The 22,608-nt window shown below is 35.1% G+C and overlaps 3 protein-coding genes across 4 annotated transcripts; all 3 read left to right on the forward strand.

Moving 5' to 3' along the window:
- The first annotated feature begins 301 nt into the window (after nt 1-301).
- On the forward strand, nt 302-3,789 carry LOC146138994 (ADP-ribosylation factor 2-like). Its single transcript, XM_083394137.1, has 4 exons — nt 302-503; nt 729-839; nt 1,652-1,776; nt 2,997-3,789. Exons 1-4 carry the CDS (start codon nt 356-358, stop codon nt 3,162-3,164), a joined length of 552 nt encoding a protein of 183 aa, XP_083250263.1. The 5' UTR covers nt 302-355; the 3' UTR covers nt 3,165-3,789.
- Nucleotides 3,790-3,816: 27 nt separating this feature from the next.
- On the forward strand, nt 3,817-8,336 carry LOC146138995 (ADP-ribosylation factor 4-like). The gene is made up of 4 exons (XM_083394138.1): nt 3,817-3,969; nt 4,142-4,252; nt 4,677-4,801; nt 7,049-8,336. Exons 1-4 carry the CDS (start codon nt 3,822-3,824, stop codon nt 7,211-7,213), a joined length of 549 nt encoding a protein of 182 aa, XP_083250264.1. The 5' UTR covers nt 3,817-3,821; the 3' UTR covers nt 7,214-8,336.
- Nucleotides 8,337-8,369: 33 nt separating this feature from the next.
- Nucleotides 8,370-12,025, forward strand: LOC146138996 (uncharacterized). 2 transcript variants are annotated; one of them, XM_083394139.1, is made up of 4 exons: nt 8,370-8,514; nt 8,698-8,808; nt 10,069-10,193; nt 11,068-12,017. In XM_083394139.1, the coding sequence occupies exons 1-4, from the start codon at nt 8,370-8,372 to the stop codon at nt 11,227-11,229; spliced, it is 543 nt and encodes a 180-aa protein (XP_083250265.1). In that variant the 3' UTR covers nt 11,230-12,017. The 2 variants fall into 2 exon arrangements, with proteins under 2 accessions (XP_083250265.1, XP_083250266.1); XM_083394140.1 differs by lacking the exon at nt 8,698-8,808 and having other exon boundaries at nt 11,068-12,025.
- The last annotated feature ends 10,583 nt before the right edge of the window (nt 12,026-22,608 follow it).

The raw sequence follows: 22,608 nt of genomic DNA on the forward strand, positions 1-22,608 counted from the left end.
TAGTATATGATTTCCTGATTTCACCTTTGCCTACATGCCAGTCTGTATTCTGTATTTGATGAAAGATGTGGTTCCGCTTTGACCTTTGGTGCCGACCGTCAACCTGTTTTTTTAGCGGTGCCAATAGTAGACCTGTACTTCTTCTCATAGAGGCCAAATCCTGAACACAAACATTTTCTTAATTTACGCAGTCAAGTTGTTAGAAAGAATTTATCAGAAAATTGTCCACTGTTTATGGTGTTTAACCCAATATTAATTATATATATTTTTTAAATGTTTCATTTTTGTTTATTGTATTAGATTTGTCCACTGTTCGTGTCTAGGATTTAAATTTAATTATTTTAAATATTCAATCATGGGGGCTACTTTCTCGAATTTGTTTAAATCCTTATTTGGAAAGAAAGAAATGCGCATTTTGATGGTTGGACTCGACGCGGCCGGCAAAACTACAATTCTCTACAAATTGAAACTTGGTGAAATTGTAACGACCATTCCAACCATTGGTAAGCAAATGTACTGACAGCGAGTCGTTTTTTAAAATCCGTGTGAAATGTCTTTAGCGGTGATAAGTCGATCAAAACTATATTTAAACTCTTATGGTTTTTTGTATGGTACATCATTTACGGTCATGCAATTTTAGAATTACCTTTATTACTCCTGCACAAATTTAGACAGAATGACATCTACTATAAAATTTATTGCTTTGTAAATTGCTTGTTTTCCACCAGGTTTCAACGTTGAAACGGTCGAATACAAGAACATCAGCTTCACAGTTTGGGACGTCGGTGGCCAAGACAAAATCCGACCTCTCTGGAGACATTACTTCCAAAACACACAAGGTAATTGTATCTCTGTTTTTGTCTTAGACTTGCATCTTCGCATTTGTGCTGTTATATCAAATTGTATGCTTAACAAGAGCTGCTAACTTTATTGCAACTTAATGGGTAATAAAAGTCGAATAAAAGGTATCGCTACATGAAAAAATTAAACATCAACTACCTAAAAAGTCACCTTTGAATAAACACTTCTGCAGAAAGTCTTTAAATCTTTCAAAGTTCTTAAATGTTATGTATTTCCAAAAGTCTTAGGATAGTCTTTCAACCATTGGTTTAGAAAATGCTGTTTTTAAGCTAATTTGTCAACTTTTTGTCCTGTGTTGACCATGGCATTTTTTAATTATTAGGCAATCCAAATTTAGATGTCTTTGAAAAGTATTTTGAATGTTATTTTGTCATAAAATTGTGGGGAAAACCTGTTGCAACACATGTCTTGTTGTTGGTAGCATGCAATTCGCAAGTTTGTATTTATTTAGAATTGAAAGAATAAATCGTTAGATAATCTTATCTTCGCCACTTGTTGTATTAAGGTTTTAAATTTCTGGAAATATATTTTTTAATGGGCACATTGCACGCCATACAAAAAAAGTGATTTAAAAATTACCATTTGAAGTTGGAGATTGTAAGTTCGAACCTCACCACAGGCCAGTTGTTTTTCTAGCCTTCCTTGCTTGCATTATTGATCGACAGATTCAGTGAGTCTGCAATGGCTTTCGTTATACGAATGATATGTAAGCCGTAGTTTCAGAAGGCTAGATCACAGTTACACATAAAATATGTGTATTTTCCATTTAAAATTGTGTTTTTTGGTGCAGGACTGATTTTTGTTGTGGACAGCAATGATGCAGAGCGTGTGTGCGAGGCTCGCGAGGAATTGACTCGGATGCTAAACGAAGATGAACTCAGGGATGCAATCGTCCTTATATTTGCTAACAAACAAGTAAGCAATATAACATCGTCAGTCGTCACGCTCATAACCAAATTGTCGGAGTCATTTTTTACACATTTTCAAAGTTTTTGCTTCAGTCACTCCTTGTTACCATTCCTATACATTTTCCAGGGCACTTGTGCAAAAAAATGATTTAGGCACTTTTTCTATGGATGGGGACGGTACAAGGAGTGAGCTAGGCAAAGACTCTGAAAATCTGGAAAAGTTGACTAATGCAATTTGGTATACTATGTCTGATAATGCCATAATTGGCTTTATGGAGAATTGTAGCTCACAAAGGCATTTTAACCATGCTTTTTGACTAGAGATGGCTGATACTGCGGATTGCAGTTGTTGCCCGATGCAAATGGTAGCAACATAAATGGTAAGGAAAAATACTGACAGTCGTTTGATAATAAATTTATTTCTATATACACCGTCCAACTACGCGAAAAACTTGGTTTCAAGACTTTTTGTCCCCAGGATTCACCATTTATATTAACCTCCAGTGGTTTTATTTTACTCTCTGGTATTATGTTAAATAGCAGACCTGCTTAAATATTCCACTAACACAGCCTTAAACATCACAGACTATTTCTAATTAAACTATATGTTCTCTGTTCTTCTATTTCCAGAATTAACTTCCACACTCTACATGTTTGTTAAAATGAATTTGTATTTACATCGTCCAAGTATGCAAAGTCTAGTTGGGGTCCTATTACTAGCAGCTTCATGCTAAATGCCCAAATAGAGCACAAACACACCCATATATATTGCAGTCTATTTACAATTAGACAACTTTCTTTTCGAGAAGAACTTTTTACACTCTCGATTTTGGTTACGTTTTTGTCTTTAAAGTTGCTTTTAATTAAACATAATCTTGGTATTTAGGTTCGTTGGCGAAATGACACTATCTTTCTTGTGTGGTGCAGTTCCAATCTAATTTCTGTGTTGTGTAAAATTCTACTTTGTCCAAAAGCGTTTTTACTTTCTGATTCGAAGTAAATTTCAAACATAGAGTTGTTATTATTTTACCTAAAAATTCAAATCTACCAACACATATTTACCATAAAAAAATTAAAATGAAAATAAAAAATATTTGCGATTTATATCGAAATTTGCTGTGAATTAAATAAACAGCATTCTTGTTCAGATTCAACATTATTATACTTTGTTTAGATTCGAGCCTTACATTGTTTTTTTTACTAAGACATATATTTGTTATATTCTAGGATCTGCCAAATGCCCTTGCAGTAGAGGATTTAAAATCGAAGCTTGGTGGTGACCAATGTTTGCGTGGCCGCAACTGGTACATTCAAGCCACCTGTGCCACATCTGGTGAAGGATTGTACGAAGGACTAGACTGGCTTTCCACTCAACTGAAAAATACCAAAAATTAACACTTTTTTGACTACTTAACTGCACAATTTTGTTATTTCAATGATGTGTTTCACATCAAATGATCTATGGCTAATTTTTGTATTATAAACTTTAAAAAATGGTTAATGTTAAATCGGCCTATTATTTAAATTAGTTTACATTTGTATTTAAATTTGTCTATAAGACATAATTTTTTCAGAAATTGTATGTTTTTCATAAAGTAGGTTTAAAACATTCTGCTGGGTCGCATGTTTTTGTTGAAGATTCAAAATGTAGTTACCTAGGCACTGCTTGTAAAATAATTTGTGTTGTTTTATTTATCACATTTATGTTTCTTTTATGAAATACACGTGCATTTATTGAATTTCTGCTGTGTCTAAGAAGTAATTTTTTGTTGGGTTAGCACATTGAGTATGTCTTAAAAAGTTTTTTCTGAATAATAAAAAAATAACGGGCCAAAAATGGCCGATAGGCAACCTCTTGTGTGAACTTAAAAACTATTTGATCGTTAGTTGGTGCTGTAAAGTTTTACACAGTCATCTTTTTCAATTGTGTTTATCATTCCGGCGTAATTTTTTGCTTTTTTGTGTTGTCTTTCTCTTTCATAAATCTCCTAACCATGTATTTTATCCCATATTAAATAAGGTTATTTTAGAAAACTTTTTAAAAACTGCAAAATGGGGCTGACCATCAGCAATTTGTTTAAATCCTTTTTTGGAAAGAAAGAAATGCGCATTTTGATGGTTGGACTCGACGCGGCCGGCAAAACTACGATTCTCTACAAATTGAAACTTGGTGAAATTGTAACGACCATTCCAACCATTGGTAAGCAAATGTTGTGATAACCAGCCGTTTGTCAAATCTGTGTGAAAAATATCTTCAGCTGTGAAAAGTAAAAACTTCATTTTTAGAGCGCTTTATTACACCTGCACAAATTTAGGCAGAATGACATCTACTATAAAATTTATTGCTTTGTAAATTGCTTGTTTTCCACCAGGTTTCAACGTTGAAACGGTCGAATACAAGAACATCAGCTTCACAGTTTGGGACGTCGGCGGCCAAGACAAAATCCGACCTCTCTGGAGACATTACTTTCAAAACACACAAGGTGTAACTTCTGTAATTTTTTTCTGTTTTGGAGGCACAAAGTCCTTTTTATTCTTGGTTCTAATTAGAAATCGACATTTACCGATTTTTTACAATTTGTCAACCTTTTTTTTTATATGATTTTTTTATATAACTGGAAAATTTTAAAAACTTGAATTAATTCAAAATAAAATCCAAATAATCTTTAGTTCATGTACATTTAATAATTATTAAACTGTTATTTTGCATAATTACTTGGCGTGATGATAACACCCACATTTTTTTAATAAAAAATAGTTGTTTGTCGGACAGGAAAAAATATATCATATACATGACTAAAATATCTTTTAAAGTATCAGCCTACATTTACCGATACTGATATATCGGTAGAAGCAACACATCGGCCGATATTATTGGGCTCTAGTTCTAACAGCTGTAATCTTCAGGTCTTATCTTCGTTGTGGATAGCAACGATCGTGACAGAATCGATGAAGCGAAGGATGAATTGGATCGGATGTTGAACGAAGAAGAACTTAAGGACGTCGTTCTGCTCGTCTTCGCAAACAAAATGGTGGGTTTAACCTACTTCAAGTATTTTATACAAGGTTATGCACTAATACAGGGGTTCTTTAACTGGGGTCCATGGACCACTTGGGTTCCGTTAACTAGTTTTAGGGGTCCATGAAAGCCTGATTGAAATATTAGTGTATTATTTAAGAAGTAATAAAAAAGAGTTTAAAAATTTAGCACTGAATGAGTTATGCTCTATTTCATTTTCACTTTTTTTTGACCGAAATCAACATATTTCTGAAGTCTATTTGCATTGTGCGGTCAATTTATGACGTAATTTAAAAAAATTCTTGCCTACCGTGGTCCAGAAAAAAGTTTAAGAAACTGTGAAGCATGAACTTACAGAATGCAGCAGGCAATGGTGCTATGGTTGTTTCCCAACTCGCTCCCTTCTTAGCCTGTGTAGTTCAGTTGGTAGAGCGACGGTCCCTGTATGACCGAGGTCGTGAGTTCGAACCTCACCACAGGCTAGCTGTTTTGGCACAAAATCCATAATTGATTTATTTAGTCGGTTTTGTGTACCTCATGTGTATGTTACGATCAATTTTAACAACTAAAGTTTTAAAAAAATTATGAGTTGTTAACATTATGCATATAGTATCTAAAAATGTTTTTTAAACGAAATGGATAATGTTAACAAACCTTAAAAGCCAAATATATATATGAAGTAAAAATTTTAAGTTGCCACAACGAGGCTGTGGCTTAAAAAATAAAACAATCCACCTCTCTAGCCATTTTCGGTCAAATTGGAAGCAACCAACCCATCCACAATACATGGTTGGAAATATTCCACCATATTCTTTCGATTTACATTTGGCCATCTTATTAGTCCTAAATTTCCTTCTGCCTATTACAAGACTGGGTTTTCATTCGTGTCGTACTCATTCCAGCATCAGCAGCTACCCCCTACTTAGCTGTTTAAGTGTACTGTTTACATCAGAGGCGTGCAACATACGGCCCGCGGGCCACATCTCGGCCTGCTGTACCTATTTAAGTGGCCCGCACAGACTCCGCCAAGTAGCTCATTCGTTGTAATACTTTTCATTTTTCACTGTTTAAGAAGTTATTTGTAAAGGAACAATTTTTCAATTAATATTGCGTCACACTGACCGAACCTCTATTATTGCGTCATAGTGTGCATTGTAGTAAAACTGCCTTGTTTTGCTGGTAATGATTCAGCAGAGTTGCCAGTTAAAAGAATCCAAATGAAATTTGGCTTTTTTAGGCTTTTTTGTTTTATTCTAAATTTCATGAGTGTTATGTTAAGAAGAGATCAAACTAACACAAAAAGAGAAAATTACCAAGAAAATTTTACAAAAAGCGAAAAAAAATTGAGAAAAATTGCCACAGAAAGTGAAATTCAATGTTCAAGCATGGCCATTTATTTCATTTTTTATTAATTTAACGAAAAACGTAGGCTTGTTAGAGTTTGTAGTAGATTTGGCTTTTTGGCTTTCTATTTTTGCCATCTGACAACCCTGTGATTCAGTTCAGTAACAAGATCTTGCTTTATGGGTGCAATGTTTTGAATATATATATTAATATTTCACGGTATATTTCACAGTTTTTTAATAGAAAAAATTGTTCAAAAAATGTCTGTGTTATCTGGCCCGCACCGCCATCATAACTATACATTATAGCCCGTTGCGATAAACAGTTACACGCCCCTGGTTTACATTGTTTTTTTAAGGTGTTTTGGGGGACCGTTTCGGTCCCCAAATTTCTCCAGCGGTTACCCAAATTTTGGACTTGCAACTTTTTGGTATTTAAATGAAACACTTGCGGTCTCTTAAAACTACTTAGCGGTCACCCAAACCAAACCTTAAAAAAAAACCTGACTGTTTACATTAGGGATGCAATTTATTTCAAGCAAATTAAGAACGACTCCCGAAAACCAGTATTTCACCCATCAACAGAACTAAAATAGAGTTGATATTAAGCAATCCACTTATACAGCTTACCAACGTACAATACATGGTTGAAAAATATTCCAAAAAATGACAATCCACAATTAGTTTGCAGTCTTATCAGTTTTTAAATTTGTTACTTCACATGTCTGAGTCTTTTGGTATGATGTCTAAGTCAACAAATCCGACTCCATCCAAATTAACAGACTCCTCCAAGTCACAATTATGACTCGGCAGCCCTCATAAAAAGTGCAAAGTCCTTTATTATGCACCATCTAAAAGTTAAATCTCTAATATTGCTGTAAGCAACCTACAAAAATAAAACAATGGTTACTTTCCAGGATCTCCCGAATGCATTTTCGGCAAGCGAAATCAAGGAAAAGTTGAGTTTACAAACTTGTCGTAGTCGAACCTGGCATATACAAGCGACATGTGCGACCTCCGGTGACGGACTGTACGAGGGACTCGACTGGTTGTCCAACAAACTTCAAGAATCGCAGAAGTGAAGCTATCCACACTTCGAAACAGAAATCAAACAGTCAAGAGGAATTAGATAATTTCAGTATGCAAAGTTTTTTGAACACAGAAATTGATATTTGTACCTGAGCCTTAAATTGTATAACAACTTCAAAATCAAAAGCCTTATTTTTTGAAGTAAACAAATTAATTTGGTAGCCGCCAAATATTATTCTTTCTAGTTTTTATTATTAGTTGCAATCTATTTTCCCAGAACTATGAACAAAAGCTTTGTGCAAATATATCGTACATGGAAGTAAGTTCAGCATTTGTTTTCAACTTTTGAATGGAGATGTTCTATTCTTGTTAATTGTATGCAACATAAAAATATCTTGGTAGAAGTTTTCTTATTCAGCATGGAACAGCTTGTCTATTTTTTTCAAACTGTTCCCTGATTCCACTTTTTCCCTCCCTGAAGGTATCGCTAGTCGGTGCTAAACATTTGAGACCTAACCCACTGATCTTAAAAGCAAATTCTATTGTTAGATTTTAATCTGTAAAAATACCGACCACTTTCTCAAAATGCCAACCATCCGGTTTTAAACCACAAATTTTCTGAAAGCTGGCCTCAAAACTACACTTGTGGAAAGATAAGCTTCTGTTTAACAAAATACAGTGCTTTCATGTTTTTTCTGATGCAAGATTTCACTTTAATTGTTACACAAATTCTATTCTAGCGTCTTTCAATGTTTGGTGGTTTTGAGTGCATTCTAATTAATGTTCTATTTTGCAAATCTTCAGTGCCAATTATTTTAAGTTTTCGACTGACTACATAAATTCTATTTCCACTTTAATTGCAATTTTATTATTTTCTGTTATCAGTCAGCAAATTTTTCTTGAGGCTGCTAAAATGTTGGACTATAATTCATTTTTGTGACTGCTGTTCTTTTTTGTTTTATATATTTATTTCTTTTTGTGTTGAATTGCTGAACAATAGACAATTCTTGTGTTTTAATCTGGTATTTTCAATCCAATGCCTTGCTTACTTAGCTGTCCGGTTTTACTATTTTTTTTCTTTTGGTTTATAAAAATTGACATTTAAATTTTACATAAAGTTGCGTTGTACCTTCTTTGCTGTGGCGCAAACCTTGTAAATCTTTTACTGTTTTCCAGCTTAGGTTTAATTGTTTGTAAAATACATTTACCATGGGGGGCACGTTTGCAAAACTGTTTTCATTTTTTGGAAAGAGAGAAATGCGCATTTTGATGGTTGGACTTGACGCGGCTGGCAAAACTACCATTCTCTACAAATTGAAGCTTGGTGAAATTGTTACGACCATTCCAACCATTGGTAAGAAAATGTTGTGACAACCAGTCGATTGTAAAATCTGTGTGAAATGCTCACCTGTGAAACGTCAATCGTTTAAGATACAACTGCACAAATTTAATTGGCATAAACATCTCCTTTGCCTAATATATGAAGATTGAAAAAGGGTTTTCTGGCGTTGTTTGTAAATTGCTTGTTTTCCACCAGGTTTCAATGTTGAAACGGTCGAATACAAGAACATCAGCTTCACAGTTTGGGACGTCGGCGGCCAAGACAAAATCCGACCTCTCTGGAGACATTACTTCCAAAACACACAAGGTTAGCTATGCAAGGCAATGCTTTGTGGTAAACAGAAAAAAAACAGGCCTTTTTGTTGATGAACATTATGCTGTAGCTTTTGTGGTTAGTTTGTTCAAGAGCTACAAATATATCATTTAAATCAACAGTTTGCTTTTAGTCTTTAAAGATTAGGTATTTAAAAAAATTAAAACTGATCTATGTAATATAAGGGTTGGCCTTGATTTAAAATTTTGCAATTTTAAAAGTTGTAACAACGCACTTGGACAACTAGATTTATTTACCTTTATAAAATTAGTTTAGAATTTATATTGGAGCTTTTTGATGTTTCCAAATTAGATTAACATTAGAATTAAATCATTTACGTTTTCTCAAATTAGAATTAGAATTACTGAATTTTTAAAATCCAGAATATCAACTACGGTTTTAACTAGAATTACATTTAATTATTTTCAATTAGTTTAGTTTAAATCATATATTATTATCATAGGAATGTAAGTGGCAAATATTACTGTGATTGTTTGTATATACGTTTTTGTTAAATCTTGTACAAGTCAGTCTGACCAATCCAAATTCTTTGTTTTGACTAAGAAAGTAAAAAAACTGTCGACAATGAAGCATTTTGGTAAAATGGGAATTAGATAGAACTAGAATTAGAGAACACAAGCAATCCACAAATCAAATCAGAAATACATTTAGCTGCATTTTACTTTTATTGATTTACAAAATTAGAATTATCTAGTTGTTCAGTTTTAATCATGAATCTGCGTTTGTAAATTATGAAATAATTTAGGTAAGGTGTAACTTTTGACAGACACCTACTTCCTTGACGAATAGCCCATTTCTGAAGCCTGCAAATTAAAATCCTAGTAAAATAATATATTCATTGGCTAAAAAGAGAACCATTGATCCAAAACTATTATGTCAATTAACTTTACTTATTTTTCTCTTTTTTGAAGACAATCCCAATACTTCGAAAGAGTAACAACAGAACGAGGCATTTAAACCATTAATATTTCGTGTTTTTCTTCATAAACATCAATAAAAAATAAAGAAAGAAATAAAAAAGATGATTAAAACTCATTCTGTCGCTAATTTGGAAATAGTCACTTAAATTAAGTTTCATGACAAAAAGTCACTCAATTGACAATTCCAAGATAATGCTTAAGAGAGGATATTTCACGTTTTAGTGACATCTGAGGAGCATTGGTTTATATTTTAAAAGAGGACATCCAGTGCTATGTTATTGAACACTTCCAGCTAACTTGTTGAAATTTGCAGGTTTGATATTTGTGGTCGACAGCAATGATCATGAGCGAATCGGCGAAGCGAAGGAAGAACTACATCGGATGTTGAACGAAGATGAACTTCGCTCAGCTGCTGTTCTTGTCTTCTGTAACAAACAGGTAATTATCGCCGGGCAAATACATTTAGAAGGGAAACAATTCACAGGCCGCTGATGGTTTTGATATTTTTTGTTGCCATTTAAACTTTATTTTTTTGAATGGTAGACACAACTTTTTGATTTAAACCTTCAATTTAATATTATTGTTTGAAAATTCTTGGCTTTAGATCAACTTAATTACTTTCTTTGAAAAAGTTGTTGTATAGGTACAACTTTTTAGCTGACAAACTGTTAAAAATATAATCTATGAATCAAGTTGCAGTGTTTCTATTTATAGCTTCACACAGCCATACTTTGGTTGTGCAAATCTTAATTTGGGAAAGCTATGTACCTTTCTACCAGTGCCATCGGATAACCATTTTCATTTTTTGTACTTTTGTTCACCTAGAAGTTGACAATTATATTTCTTCAACAGTTTCTCAAAACAACTTTTTTTACAGTTTTCTTACCACACACATGTATAAAAGGCCCAATTTTTTACCTGGTTTTCCCTCAAGTTTTTGTCTAAGCCCCCTATTAAGAATAATTGTTCACCCCTGCCCCTAAATTAATGCACGTCATTGAAAAGCCACCGCTATGTCACCAAATTAAAAACATTTACTTGTGAAAAAATACTATTAACCCAATAATGTGAAGAAGACATGCTTTAAAATTATAAAAAAAAAAGTTTACGCAACTTCATGTTGACAAACGATCCAATTTAGTTTTTTAATTTTTTGTTATTTCTACTACATTTTAAACATAACAGTTGCTATTTTTAACGAAGATTTTTTTATTTTTTATGTTGTTAGTTTCAATACAATTTTTTGTCAAAAAAAATTAAAACAGTGCGACAGGCTGGATTGAATTTGTAATGGTATAATTTACTTTTCTAGGATCTACCAAACGCACAGACCCCACAACAGGTCACTGAATGTCTTGGGTTGAACAGTTTGCGGTCCCGGAAATGGTTCATTCAAGCAACTTGCGCAACTTCTGGAGATGGACTTTACGAAGGACTCGATTGGCTTTCCGCCACATTAAAAAAGGATACTTAAAAAAATATGCTAAAGCTTTGGTTGTTATTTGATTTCTTATGATGATGCACTTGCATGCGATTGGCTGACGACAAAATTGTCACCGTTTTTTTGCGAAGTGCCTCCGAGCAAACTTTAAACATGCAACTTTTTGTTGCTACCTTTGCAGTCATTCCGGTGCTCAACAATACTTTTAATTTCAGAATTTTCATGAAAGTTTAATGGAGTAAAAACTGCTAGCAGGAAGCATTTATTGTATATATTTATATTATTGTTGTGTTGAAAGAATGCCTTTTAATAAATTAAGCACTAAAGAAACTGTGATGTGGAAGAAGTGGGTTTGTTCAAATATGTTTAAAGCAATCTTGGCAGTTTTTTTTACTACACTTTTTTACCAAACCTAAGTCCTGGCATTTTTAAGTTTAACAACAGAAATATATTGTAATAAATACTTTTAGTGGAACTGAATACTTATTAATTGTGAAACATTGCTCATACATTCATTTTCGGATTTAAACCTTAGTTAGTTGTGTAGTGTAATGATTTTCGTAAATTACAAAATTTGGCGCTGGTCTAGAATCCTATCACATTATTTGGGTTAGGGTGGGTCAAGTATTAACATTAAATAATAACACTTGGTCCACCCAAACGCTGACTCAAATTTTCTACGTTGATTTCATAGCTGTGGTAGAATTCTAATGATTTTAGCAAGTGACTGAAACTGGATTTCTGAGAATTTAGATCACACGTAACAGTTTGTGTGTTGTTAAAGTAAAATTTGGTGATTATTTTATCTCGACTTGTCATGAAAATAAATAAAAACAACTTTTCTTAAAATCAAAAAAATATTGTTTGGGAGCGCTTATAGGAATCTGACAAAATGCAGTGGTAACCGGCTGTGTGGAGAAAGTATCCAAAAAAATAGGGTGTTTATGCAATTATTTAAATAAATGACATCATCGCAAATTCGGTGAATTTATTTCTGTAATTTATAATCTTTTCCTGCAAATGTTGCTTGGTTGTAGGCATTGCCTATCAAAACGTATATTTCGAAAAAAGCTTCAGTGATTGCATTTTATTTTTTGGGTAATAAATAAACTACACATTTTTCAGACGAATTTCATGGGTTTTTTATACGTTTTAAATTGTATTCTATATTTTATTCAGCTTTGATCTGCACGAGTCTGCTATCCATATGCGTGCCTTTGATAAACAAATTACGTGCTATTATTTATTAAATTGAGATCCCCTTTCTAAACCCGCAGTGAAAGTTGATTTTGACTGGAAACGTCTCCCGAAAAAAAGAAGTATTTTATGACAAACGATTCACAGCAACGCACAGCTTTTACCATGTGACGCGCGACTCAATTGTTTGCTTTTCGCAAACCATCGTTTCACACTAGGGCTCATTCCCACTTTTATGAACTGTAACTTGCCTGTTCATCGGCTCTCAAGTGAGTTGGTGAGGATATAAAGGGCCAAGTTGTGGCAGTCAGTAAAGTCAGTTTAATATTCGCTATAATTGATTAGATTTTATGAAGGGCAACTAGTGTTTAGAATACAAATTGTTTTTTTATGTCAGTTGCATTGCAAAATAATATACAAAATAAATTTTACACTTTTTTATTGAAGGCACATACATATCTGATGAAAGTTTTGTTTGGCAATAGGTGTTTTTACAAATATAAAAAGAAACGCAGTAGTTAGAATTTCGTTTTGGTCAAATGCTTTTTACACTAGTGTACATTGACAAATATATAAAAGGTTAATCACCAATAATAGAACAAACAAATCGGCTTTTTAAATGCTGTTGTTGATTGTATCCAAACATAATATTTGCAAAAATGGCAATTTCTATAATTACTGGTATTAAGATATGAAGAGATCGTTAGCAATCAACTCAAGTTTAACCAGACATGTCGGCATAGTGTCGAACAAAAGCAGGTTTACAGATTTATATAACCGCTAGATGTCGCAGCCGAGTTATATCATTATCTCTCTAAAACAGAACCTGGGCAACATACGGCCCGCCCGACAAGCAGTTTATTCCGGCCCGCGGCGTATTTTCCTTGAAATACACCAGCTATGTGAACACAAGAGCCATTTTCTACATGTTTGGTTGTACGGTAAACACTTTTTCCAGGGACGAATCTAGTCATGATATCGACCCCGCCAAATTTCGTTTTAGCCTGTTTCAAATCCTAAACGGAAATTGTTTTTGCGATTTGCACGAATCTCTTCTGTCTTTCTTGTATGTTCCACGCTATTCTTTGACATCTTTACAGACAAATAGCGTCCTGTGAAACTTAGCCTAATATTTATATATTTTCTGCGCTTCTGTCGAAAGTCTTCCGTCTTTAAAATATGAACGAAATACCGGCCGTTTTTTAAACTCTCAACCTATCCACATTTTGTCAACCTAATTTAGTTAATGCCATTTTGTGTGTTTCTTCCGATTTATGTCGTCTTTACAATGTGGCCATTGTGCCGCAGGTGACACATCTGTAACTTAAATCCTCAAAAAAACAAAAAAAAAAGATTTTTGTGCGAAATTTTTACTTATTTTAATCTAAATTTGGGTTCAACCAACTTGATGAACGTCAATATTTCAAGCAATGTACATTTTTTACCTGTGTTCAATGCGCCCCCTTAATCTAAATTAAAGTTTGCGGTTTAAAACGCATATAGTCGCAATTTTTTCGCGGATCGCTCGGCGTCTTGCGGCCTTCTTTAAATTCGACTTGAAATTGCACTTTTGCACATAACTCCAATCGTAATAACAAGTTCGTTAGCTTATTTGCTTTATACCGTCAGAGTTTAACGTCATATTGCGTGTATTTTAGATCCTATTTTTGATCCGACCCGCCACAACATTTTAAGTCTCTCATGCGGCCCGCGGTTAAAAATAATTGCCCACCCCTGGACTAAACAATGACAAATAGGCTTTGTAGCATTTAAGTTTAAAATTGTAGTTGTCTTAGTTAGTTTGCTGTAGACGACCAATGTACAATAACACTGTGAATAAATGTTGTTTGATTTAAGATACGAATGTATTTTGCTAACTGTTTTTAATTTAACTCATTTATGAAACTTAATTGTGTAAACATAATCACTTTTAAAGAATTGTCTTACTGTAATTTTGCTTACTTTATTTCATCCACTTTTAACAACATTTAACTTACTTGGTAATGTAATTATAGAGTTTTACATTTTGATAAAACCTTTTGTAAACCACAACAGATCAAAAATGTCGGACAGTGAAAATGAAGAAGTTAACAATGGCGTGGAATCGGTAAACATAAATTCTACTTTTGTTGCGTCATAAAAATAAAGCATTAGTATGACGTGATCAAAGAAACTTTGTTTTTGCCTCGTGCGAAGAATCCGAAGCGAATGATCAGTTGATTTTTTCGCCCTTAAAAAAAAACTCGACAACGGCATCTATGGGTAAATGATTAAGTTCAATTAGTCTCAGGCCCCATAAAAAATATCGCCTGAGAGACACAGTTGATAGAACTGAACATGGTCGCCCTTCACTCGTATTGTTTCCATGCTGCGAATGTTACATTTTTAAGAAACACAATAAGAGGCCGTAAGTGTATCGATTATTTAAACTGCGTTTGACATTTTATTTTATTCCTAATCAATTAACATTGCAACGCCTAATTCCATTTGCAAACCACCAGGCATGATTTAGCACAGATACAAGTACAGCACCAATATTATCAAAATGTGACCTGTAGCTTTACTTGGAGTTCGTCCTTAAGGTTTTTGTTTCCTTCTGATAATATCTTACTGCAGCAAAACCTAAATCTCCCAAACTATTCTTACTTTATGATCTACCAATTTTGATCCGTGTTCAATGACCAGCCAAAGTATAATATTGTAATTTTGTGGCAAGTTGAAGTGTTTTTACTTTCTCACAGGACCCTATACCAGGCCCCATCCCCATAGTTGCCCAGCATGCATATTTCGGTGAGGTGCATCTTCACGAAGCCCAACCAAACCGAAGAAACCAATCAAATCGTAGTTGGATGGTTCCTGTTGCTGTTGCCATCTTAGCAATCCTTGCAGGCGTTTGGTTCACAAATCGACCAAACCCTCCACAACCACTTCATGCACAAGCGAATACATTCGACCATGGTAAGTGTGTTTGTTTAAGGACTTAGATGCGTGTAAGGGTGGAGCTTATTTGGAGACATCGAAGTTTCCAACACAGTGAAGGTTTAGAGCGGATACTTTAAACCAAGGGTCCTTTAAATTTGACCAATTTTAAGGATTCCTTGAAGTAATTTTTTTGTTATTACTTAAAAAAGGTAATGTCTTTTTAAAAGTTGAAAGTTAGTTGAAAGAAAAACACCTTCCCCATTAATCTGTAGCGTCATAAGCAATTAATTTGGAATTTATGGTATCGCGTATTTTCAAATGTGTTGCGGTTTCAAGCTTTTGGGCTCTGTTATGCCGCTTGCAAAAAAAACTGTCTTTATGACGTAATGCCGCTTGCAAAAACCTGTCTTTATGACGTAATCCCGCTTGCAAAAACCTGTCTTTATGACGTAATCCCGCTTGCAAAAACCTGTCTTTATGACGTAATGCCGCTTGCAAAAAAAAACTGTCTTTATGACGTAATGCCGCTTGCAAAAACCTGCCGCTCGCAAAAACCTGTCTTTATGACGTAATGCTACTTGCAAAAAAATGTCTTTGTGACGTAATGCTGCTTGCAAAAACCTGTCTTAATGACGTAATGCTGCTTGCAAAAACCTGTCTTTATGACGTAATCCCGCTTGCAAAAACCTGTCTTTATGACGTAATCCCGCTTGCAAAAACTAGTCTTTATGACGTAATCCCGCTTGCAAAAAAAACTGTCTTTATGACGTAATGCCGCTTGCAAAAAAAACTGTCTTTATGACGTAATGCCGCTTGCAAAAACCTGCCGCTCGCAAAAACCTGTCTTTATGACGTAATGCTACTTGCAAAAAAATGTCTTTATGACGTAATGCTGCTTGAAAAAACCTGTCTTAATGACGTAATGCTGCTTGCAAAAACCTGTCTTTATGACGTATTGCTGTTGCAAAAACCTGTCTTTATGACGTAATCCCGCTTAAAAACACCTGTCTTTATGACGTAATGCCGCTTGCAAAAAAAACTGTCTTTATGACGTAATGCCGCTTGCAAAAACCTGCCGCTCGCAAAAACCTGTCTTTATGACGTAATGCTACTTGCAAAAAAATGTCTTTATGACGTAATGCTGCTTGCAAAAACCTGTCTTAATGACGTAATGCTGCTTGCAAAAACCTGTCTTTATGACGTATTGCTGTTGCAAAAACCTGTCTTTATGACGTAATCCCGCTTGCAAAAACCTGTCTTTATGACGTAATCCCGCTTGCAAAAACCTGTCTTTATGACGTAATGCCGCTTGCAATATTGGAATGCCGCTTGTACAAAAACATCCGCTAGCTAAAAGCGCTGTTTCGTAACCTCGCACGATTTGCTGTTTTATGACACATTTGCGCCTTCACAAAAGTTATGTTTGTTTTTATCCGTCACACTGTTTAATGTTTATATGAAGCCAGGGTTTTCTTGAAACTATATATGGTATAAAAGTTAACTTCGGTTTGCAAGTAAGAAAAAAGATAAGATGCCTCGCCCGTTATACGTCAATGCCTGCGAATTATATTACAACAAATAGCCATTTGATTACGTAATATGCAATAATTTTCGAATTGCCTTCTTTATGCAGATCTATTCTGAAATTTCTTTATATGCAAGCGCTTTACATTCAATAAGCAGTAAAAAGTTCACAGTTTCGGCCTAACACGCCAACCATGACATTTTATCTGAATCAGACAACAATAGGATGACCAATTTTCTACAACAATCCCCATTGGAGAAAAAAGGTTAATTCGTCGAGGCAAAGACATTAAGGAGACACTCATCTTACGTACGATGCTATTTGACCTCATCCTACGACGCTTTGTGACGTCATCAATTTGATGACGACCCTAGTCCACGCGAACCGAAGATGTTTAGGTTCCAGTTTAAATTAAGTTCTGTTTTAAACAAAGAAATTTACAGCATAACCAAATGCATTGAATCTGGTTTGCAAATTTAGTGTTGTAAAACTAAGCGAGCAAACCATTGACTTTTCTTTAAATATGAGTTATTAAGGAATACTTTCTATGTTTTGCGTGAATCGTTGTTTTCAGATTTTTCGCGAGAATCGTTGGACGGAAAAGCTGACGTCATCATCGAATCTCTACCAACTGACCCGGTACCTCTTGACGTCATCAAAGAGCATCTACAAACGTTGGAGAAGTTCGGGACAAAAGAGATGATTTTGGAGGAAACAAGTACCATTCTTCCTTTGGAGAATCTGTTCCTTGAAGCAAAGAGCAATTCGATTCAAGAAGCAAAATCAAAGCATCTCGGTCAAGCAAGTTTTAATGAATATGTTAGGAAATCTGGAAACACAGTGGGTGTGATTGGTGATGCCGGTATCGGCAAAACCACACTTGCCAAGCAGTTTCTCAAGCATATAAACATGTTTTTTGCAAAGGACAAATCCTATTTGTTTTTCATCGATCTTAAGAAGTTGGACAAGAATGAAAAGATAAATGTTCTGGAGTTTCTAGTTAAGTCAATCATTCCAGACTGGCAGTTTGAGACGGACAACAATAAGTTACTTCTGACTGAACTTTCAAAATCACCCAATGTCTACATCATGATGGATGGTTTGGATGAAGCTAGATTCACGGATCTTTCAATTGAAGCCCCAGTTATCGGATTGTATGATCGTGCTAAGCCAGTTGTCATTCTCCAAAACCTTCTACGAGGTGACATTCTTACAAATGCTCACAAGCTTCTTGCTTCACGACCGGGGGCTTATCACAAGCTACACCCAAGTTGCAAGCCCCACTTGCCAGTACGGGTAATTGGCTTTAATGAAATCTCCCAAGATTTGTACTTCAGCAAGATTTATCCAAACCCAGAGGATTATGAAAAGATTAAAAAGTCACTCGAACAAAACCCATCAGCCAAGGCTTTGTGTTATATTCCAATATTTGCTAAAACTCTCGCATCTTATATTGCAAAACATGGTTCAAGTGATGCTTTATTCACAGTTACTGATGTCTTTGTATCTTTTGTGGCTTCTACTATTCGCTCCACCAAGTTTACATCTAACCCTGATGTTTTGCGAGACCTTTCGCACTTGGCTTTTAATGGAATGATTCAAGATAAATTCATCTTCGAAATAAAAGACTTTAATGAAGTTGGACTTAATGTTACTGAATTGGAGGATTTCATCAAATTCCAAGCTTTCTCAGACAACAAAGAGCTAAAACTATTGGAAGGAGACAAAGTTTACTTCTTTGTTCATCTCCTCTGGTAGGAATTCTTCGCAGCACTCAAGCTCATGTTTGACACTGATATCGGGGAATTCTCACAGTTGCTTCCTCTCATGGAAAGTGATCAATGGGAAGTGGTTCTAAGATTTCTATTCGGGTTGCTTAATCCGGACCTACACGGTAAACTACGACCGATGTTTCCTAATTCTCAAACTGGAGTTGCTAAAAAGAAAGAGTTTCTCACAAACCTCGCCACTTCACTTGCTTCACAACTGCCAGTCGATCAAAAGTGGGCGAAGTCCGACACAGCCAAGTTTTTCAAGGTTTGTGCAATCGCTTGTGAATCAGGCTATAATGACGTCATCACCTCAGTGGGGAATTCCCTTCCTGGAAAGCTGTACCTAAATGGAACGATTCTTCCAAGTCACGTGGCAAGTCAAGTCTTAGTCACGTGCTTCAAGCAACTAAAGGCAAGATTGTCATCAACATCGTTTCATGCATATTCACCGGAAACGCTTTGAAAATGTTGATGAACGCAATGAAGCATAACGATCATAAGGTTTGTGGCTGTTGTTTTTATTCTTTGAGTTTCTTTTAAGGTTCGCTTTTCGCGTGGATAAACTTATTTTGTTGCGTTTAAACAAATGCTGCGTTTATAGGAATGTCCAAAACTTCATATTTTTTCCGATACTAAATTGTAATGTTATGAAAAAAAAAGCGAACGAGTAGCGATACTACGACTTTGTATCGGGTATCGTATGCGATCTGACGTTATCGGACATCCCTAGTTGCAACCTTTAAAGTGAAAAAAATCAGTAGTGAAGGTTATTTGTCCGGGTGTGGATGATTAATACAAAGTTAGTGTGACCAAAGTTGTATGGGTTTGTTAAAACACCAGAAATACAAACTGGCAAAAACCAGAATGTGGTATAAGTTTCCAAACATAGGCGCAATACAAAAAGTAAAGTATGATGAAATGCAGTCTTTTGTTTGCTTTCGAATGACCTTTCATGTGCACGTTTATATAACTTTTACAGATGGGAAAAGTATATATTTTCACCAACAAAGCGAGTGACTTCACCGCTCTGTTCTCCTGTGCTCATAAAATCGACATGCTGATGTTAAGTAGCTCAAACACAGCTCTGCCTGATCTGAAAGTTCTCACTCATGTGATCATGAATTGGCCAAAACCGGTAAATAGCATCAGTATTGTAAATAATCGTAATTTGCTTATAATAGAAATAGTGATGCCCTATACTTGAGATTTCATCTCATACCGAAATCCGATATTTTGGAAACAAAGTATCGCGACTCTATCCGAATACAAATGACGTCATTACTATACCCAATCGAACAAAATGGATTAAATTAAAAGTTCAAGGCCATTTTTGCAGTGTATTGGACAAAATTTGGTTTAGCGCGAATAAGTTTTTTACCTTCTTTTTTCGATAAATTTACCTTTTAAGATGGACATTGCTGCATTAGATAAAAATTCATGCTTGAAAAACCTAAACTTATTAGCATCGGACCGGCACCGAGGACGAGTATCGATGCTACCGCTTGATATCGGGTATCGGCTCCGATCCGATATTATCGAGGCATTCCTAATTAGAGTTTTTCAACCTATGAAACAACGCACAACGCTTTGTCCATTTTATTTTAACTTTTTTTTATCAAAGTCGCGTCACTGCAGCAATTTTGTGCCAGACAACAGTTCTGGACTGTTCCCGGCATACTTCCACCCTCTAAATATAGCACAAGCTGCCAACAGAACGCTGATTACTGGAAAGTCGCCTGCAACAATATAAAATAATAACTTGTTTATGTAGATTGAGATGTTGGGCTTGTATTTCACTAAGCTTGGTTCAAATGAATTTGCTCTACTGGCAGAATCTATCCACAACGTTAAGACTCTGAGTTTGTCTCACTGCGACATTTATGGACCAAATTTACAACCTCTTACCGATGCCATATCTCGCTTAGATCGACCTGTAAGTCTATGTTATGTATTTTAACGACCACTAGATGCGCTGTATGCGAACTACTCACACTGACCCCCTAAAACCGGGGGTGCACGTTTTGAAACAGGGAACCCCCAATGTGTAAACAGACACCCAAACTTATTTTGTGATTCATAAACATCATTTTTGTAGTTAAGCTACTTTGGTGGGAGGCAACTGTTGGGTTAACCTTGATCAAAAAGTAAGAAACGCAGAAAATTAAATAATATTGTAATTCTCCCACTTTTCCAAATGCGTTTCCACAAGTTCACAGAATTTGTAAAATTCCAAGATCGTTTTTTTTTATTGTTAATTTGCGAATCGCAAGGGGCGCTGCAGGATTTTGTTTAATGGGTCAGGGAACATGACGTCACACAACAATGTTATGTTGACGTTATGAATCAAATTAATTGAACAAACAAGCTCGGCCCAGCTAAACAAATGCGCAAATTAATTGTTTTTAAATAAACCTGTTAGCGGTGAAGTCCCACAATAATTCCCCTCCACGGCCACGATTTAAATTTTGCTTTCATTTTAGTTCAGTAACTTTTATAGTCCGGTCGTTAAGCGGAAACATATAACGTAATAATTTAAAACATCTAGTGCGACATAAACACGTCATAGCCACCGTAACGTGACGTCATCATAATGATTACGTAATGGACTCAATGTTGCTTACACTTCTAGGATCGTAAATTAACTAACAACGTGTTTATGTAGATGGATTCGTTGAACCTAGGAGGCACAAATTTTGGGAGGGAAAGTGCGGCTTTGCTAAGAACTTGTGCTCATAAAGTGAAGCTGCTAATGTTAAATAAAAACGATATCAGGGAAGTTGATTTGGAATCTTTACGCAAGGTAAGTTCAAATGTTATAATAAGTAACCGACTTAGAACAATCTACAAATAAAAAGCGTCATTTAATGAGAACGTAAATCCCACATTTAGGGTGAACTTACCGTTTTGCCCGCGCAGTTCACACTTGTTTCACAGAAATCAGACAAATATTCCACTTTAATCGTTGGGTCTGGATGTTTTTGCTTTCGCTTTTTACCTGACGGCAGTTTAACAAGTTGCATTCCATCCATCAAGTTAAAATTGTGATCGTGATAACCTGTTGTTTGTTTTCAGATAACATGGGTGATAGCATTTTAAGATCGTTGGAACTAAACGACAATTGAAACAACTCTGCTCAAACTTTTCTCCACAACTTTTTCAAGCTAGAACCATTTGTAAAAAAATTCTCTCACTAAAACCTGCTTTTGTTAAATAACCTTTATATTCCAATCTGAACACTTCAACCAACAACAACTTTTATTACCTGTGATAAACATCTTAGTGCAGTGTGTTGTGGTTGTTATTGCTAAAGATATTTTAGTGCTGTGTATGTTACTTGGTACTAGTAACTTACTATACGATGTCCTTTGTATCTTTAACACATAATGAAGCATTTTTTTAATTTAAATAAATTTCTACAGCAGGGACGGTTCCAGGCACCAAGAAACTTTGTCATTTTTTTCTCCGTTAATATTAACTTTTCTTTTGTAAAACTTTTACGTAAATCCAAAATCAAGAGCATAAAGTCGATATTGAAATACCCATTTTAGCGCTTCCAAAAATGTTTTTTTGTTGCACATTTTCTCTGCGGCGCATCAGGTTCTAAGCGAAATGATTCTTCCAAGTTTATCCGCTTGTCGCATTTATTTCTATCTAAATCAGGCCTTATTGGAACTAAAAAACAAACAGAGCTATCTCCCCAAATAATCTTTATAAATGCCATTACGTCGGACAATGCATTTTTTATGTTCCCAATGCGTCACGTCTTCTCTTAAAAACTATTTGCCAATTTAAACGAATTAACAAATGTTTCGCGCTATCGTTTGTCCCATCTTCTTTAATATATTTAGACAAATTCCAGTTGCACTTTTGCGCACGAGTTTGCTTGGGAACAACAAGCTTCGAACTACTTGTATCATGACGTCACCTTATGACGTAACGTCGTTTCTAAAAATTTATCACCACAAACAAACCCTAGATGCGGCGCTGATCCACGTG

This window comes from Ascidiella aspersa, chromosome 7, assembly GCF_963924565.1.
Source record: "Ascidiella aspersa chromosome 7, kaAscAspe10.2, whole genome shotgun sequence".
Taxonomy (NCBI): Eukaryota; Metazoa; Chordata; class Ascidiacea; order Phlebobranchia; family Ascidiidae; genus Ascidiella; species Ascidiella aspersa.

Coding starts and splice junctions, on each gene's coding strand:
- LOC146138994 (XM_083394137.1), top strand. CDS start 356: ATGGGGGCTACTTTCTCGAATTTGTTTAAATCCTTATTTGGAAAGAAA. Junction 504..728: donor AACGACCATTCCAACCATTG/GTAAGCAAATGT, acceptor GTTTTCCACCAG/GTTTCAACGTTGAAACGGTC. Junction 840..1,651: donor TTACTTCCAAAACACACAAG/GTAATTGTATCT, acceptor TTTTTGGTGCAG/GACTGATTTTTGTTGTGGAC.
- LOC146138995 (XM_083394138.1), top strand. CDS start 3,822: ATGGGGCTGACCATCAGCAATTTGTTTAAATCCTTTTTTGGAAAGAAA. Junction 3,970..4,141: donor AACGACCATTCCAACCATTG/GTAAGCAAATGT, acceptor GTTTTCCACCAG/GTTTCAACGTTGAAACGGTC. Junction 4,253..4,676: donor TTACTTTCAAAACACACAAG/GTGTAACTTCTG, acceptor TGTAATCTTCAG/GTCTTATCTTCGTTGTGGAT.
- LOC146138996 (XM_083394139.1), top strand. CDS start 8,370: ATGGGGGGCACGTTTGCAAAACTGTTTTCATTTTTTGGAAAGAGAGAA. Junction 8,515..8,697: donor TACGACCATTCCAACCATTG/GTAAGAAAATGT, acceptor GTTTTCCACCAG/GTTTCAATGTTGAAACGGTC. Junction 10,194..11,067: donor TTGTCTTCTGTAACAAACAG/GTAATTATCGCC, acceptor TTACTTTTCTAG/GATCTACCAAACGCACAGAC.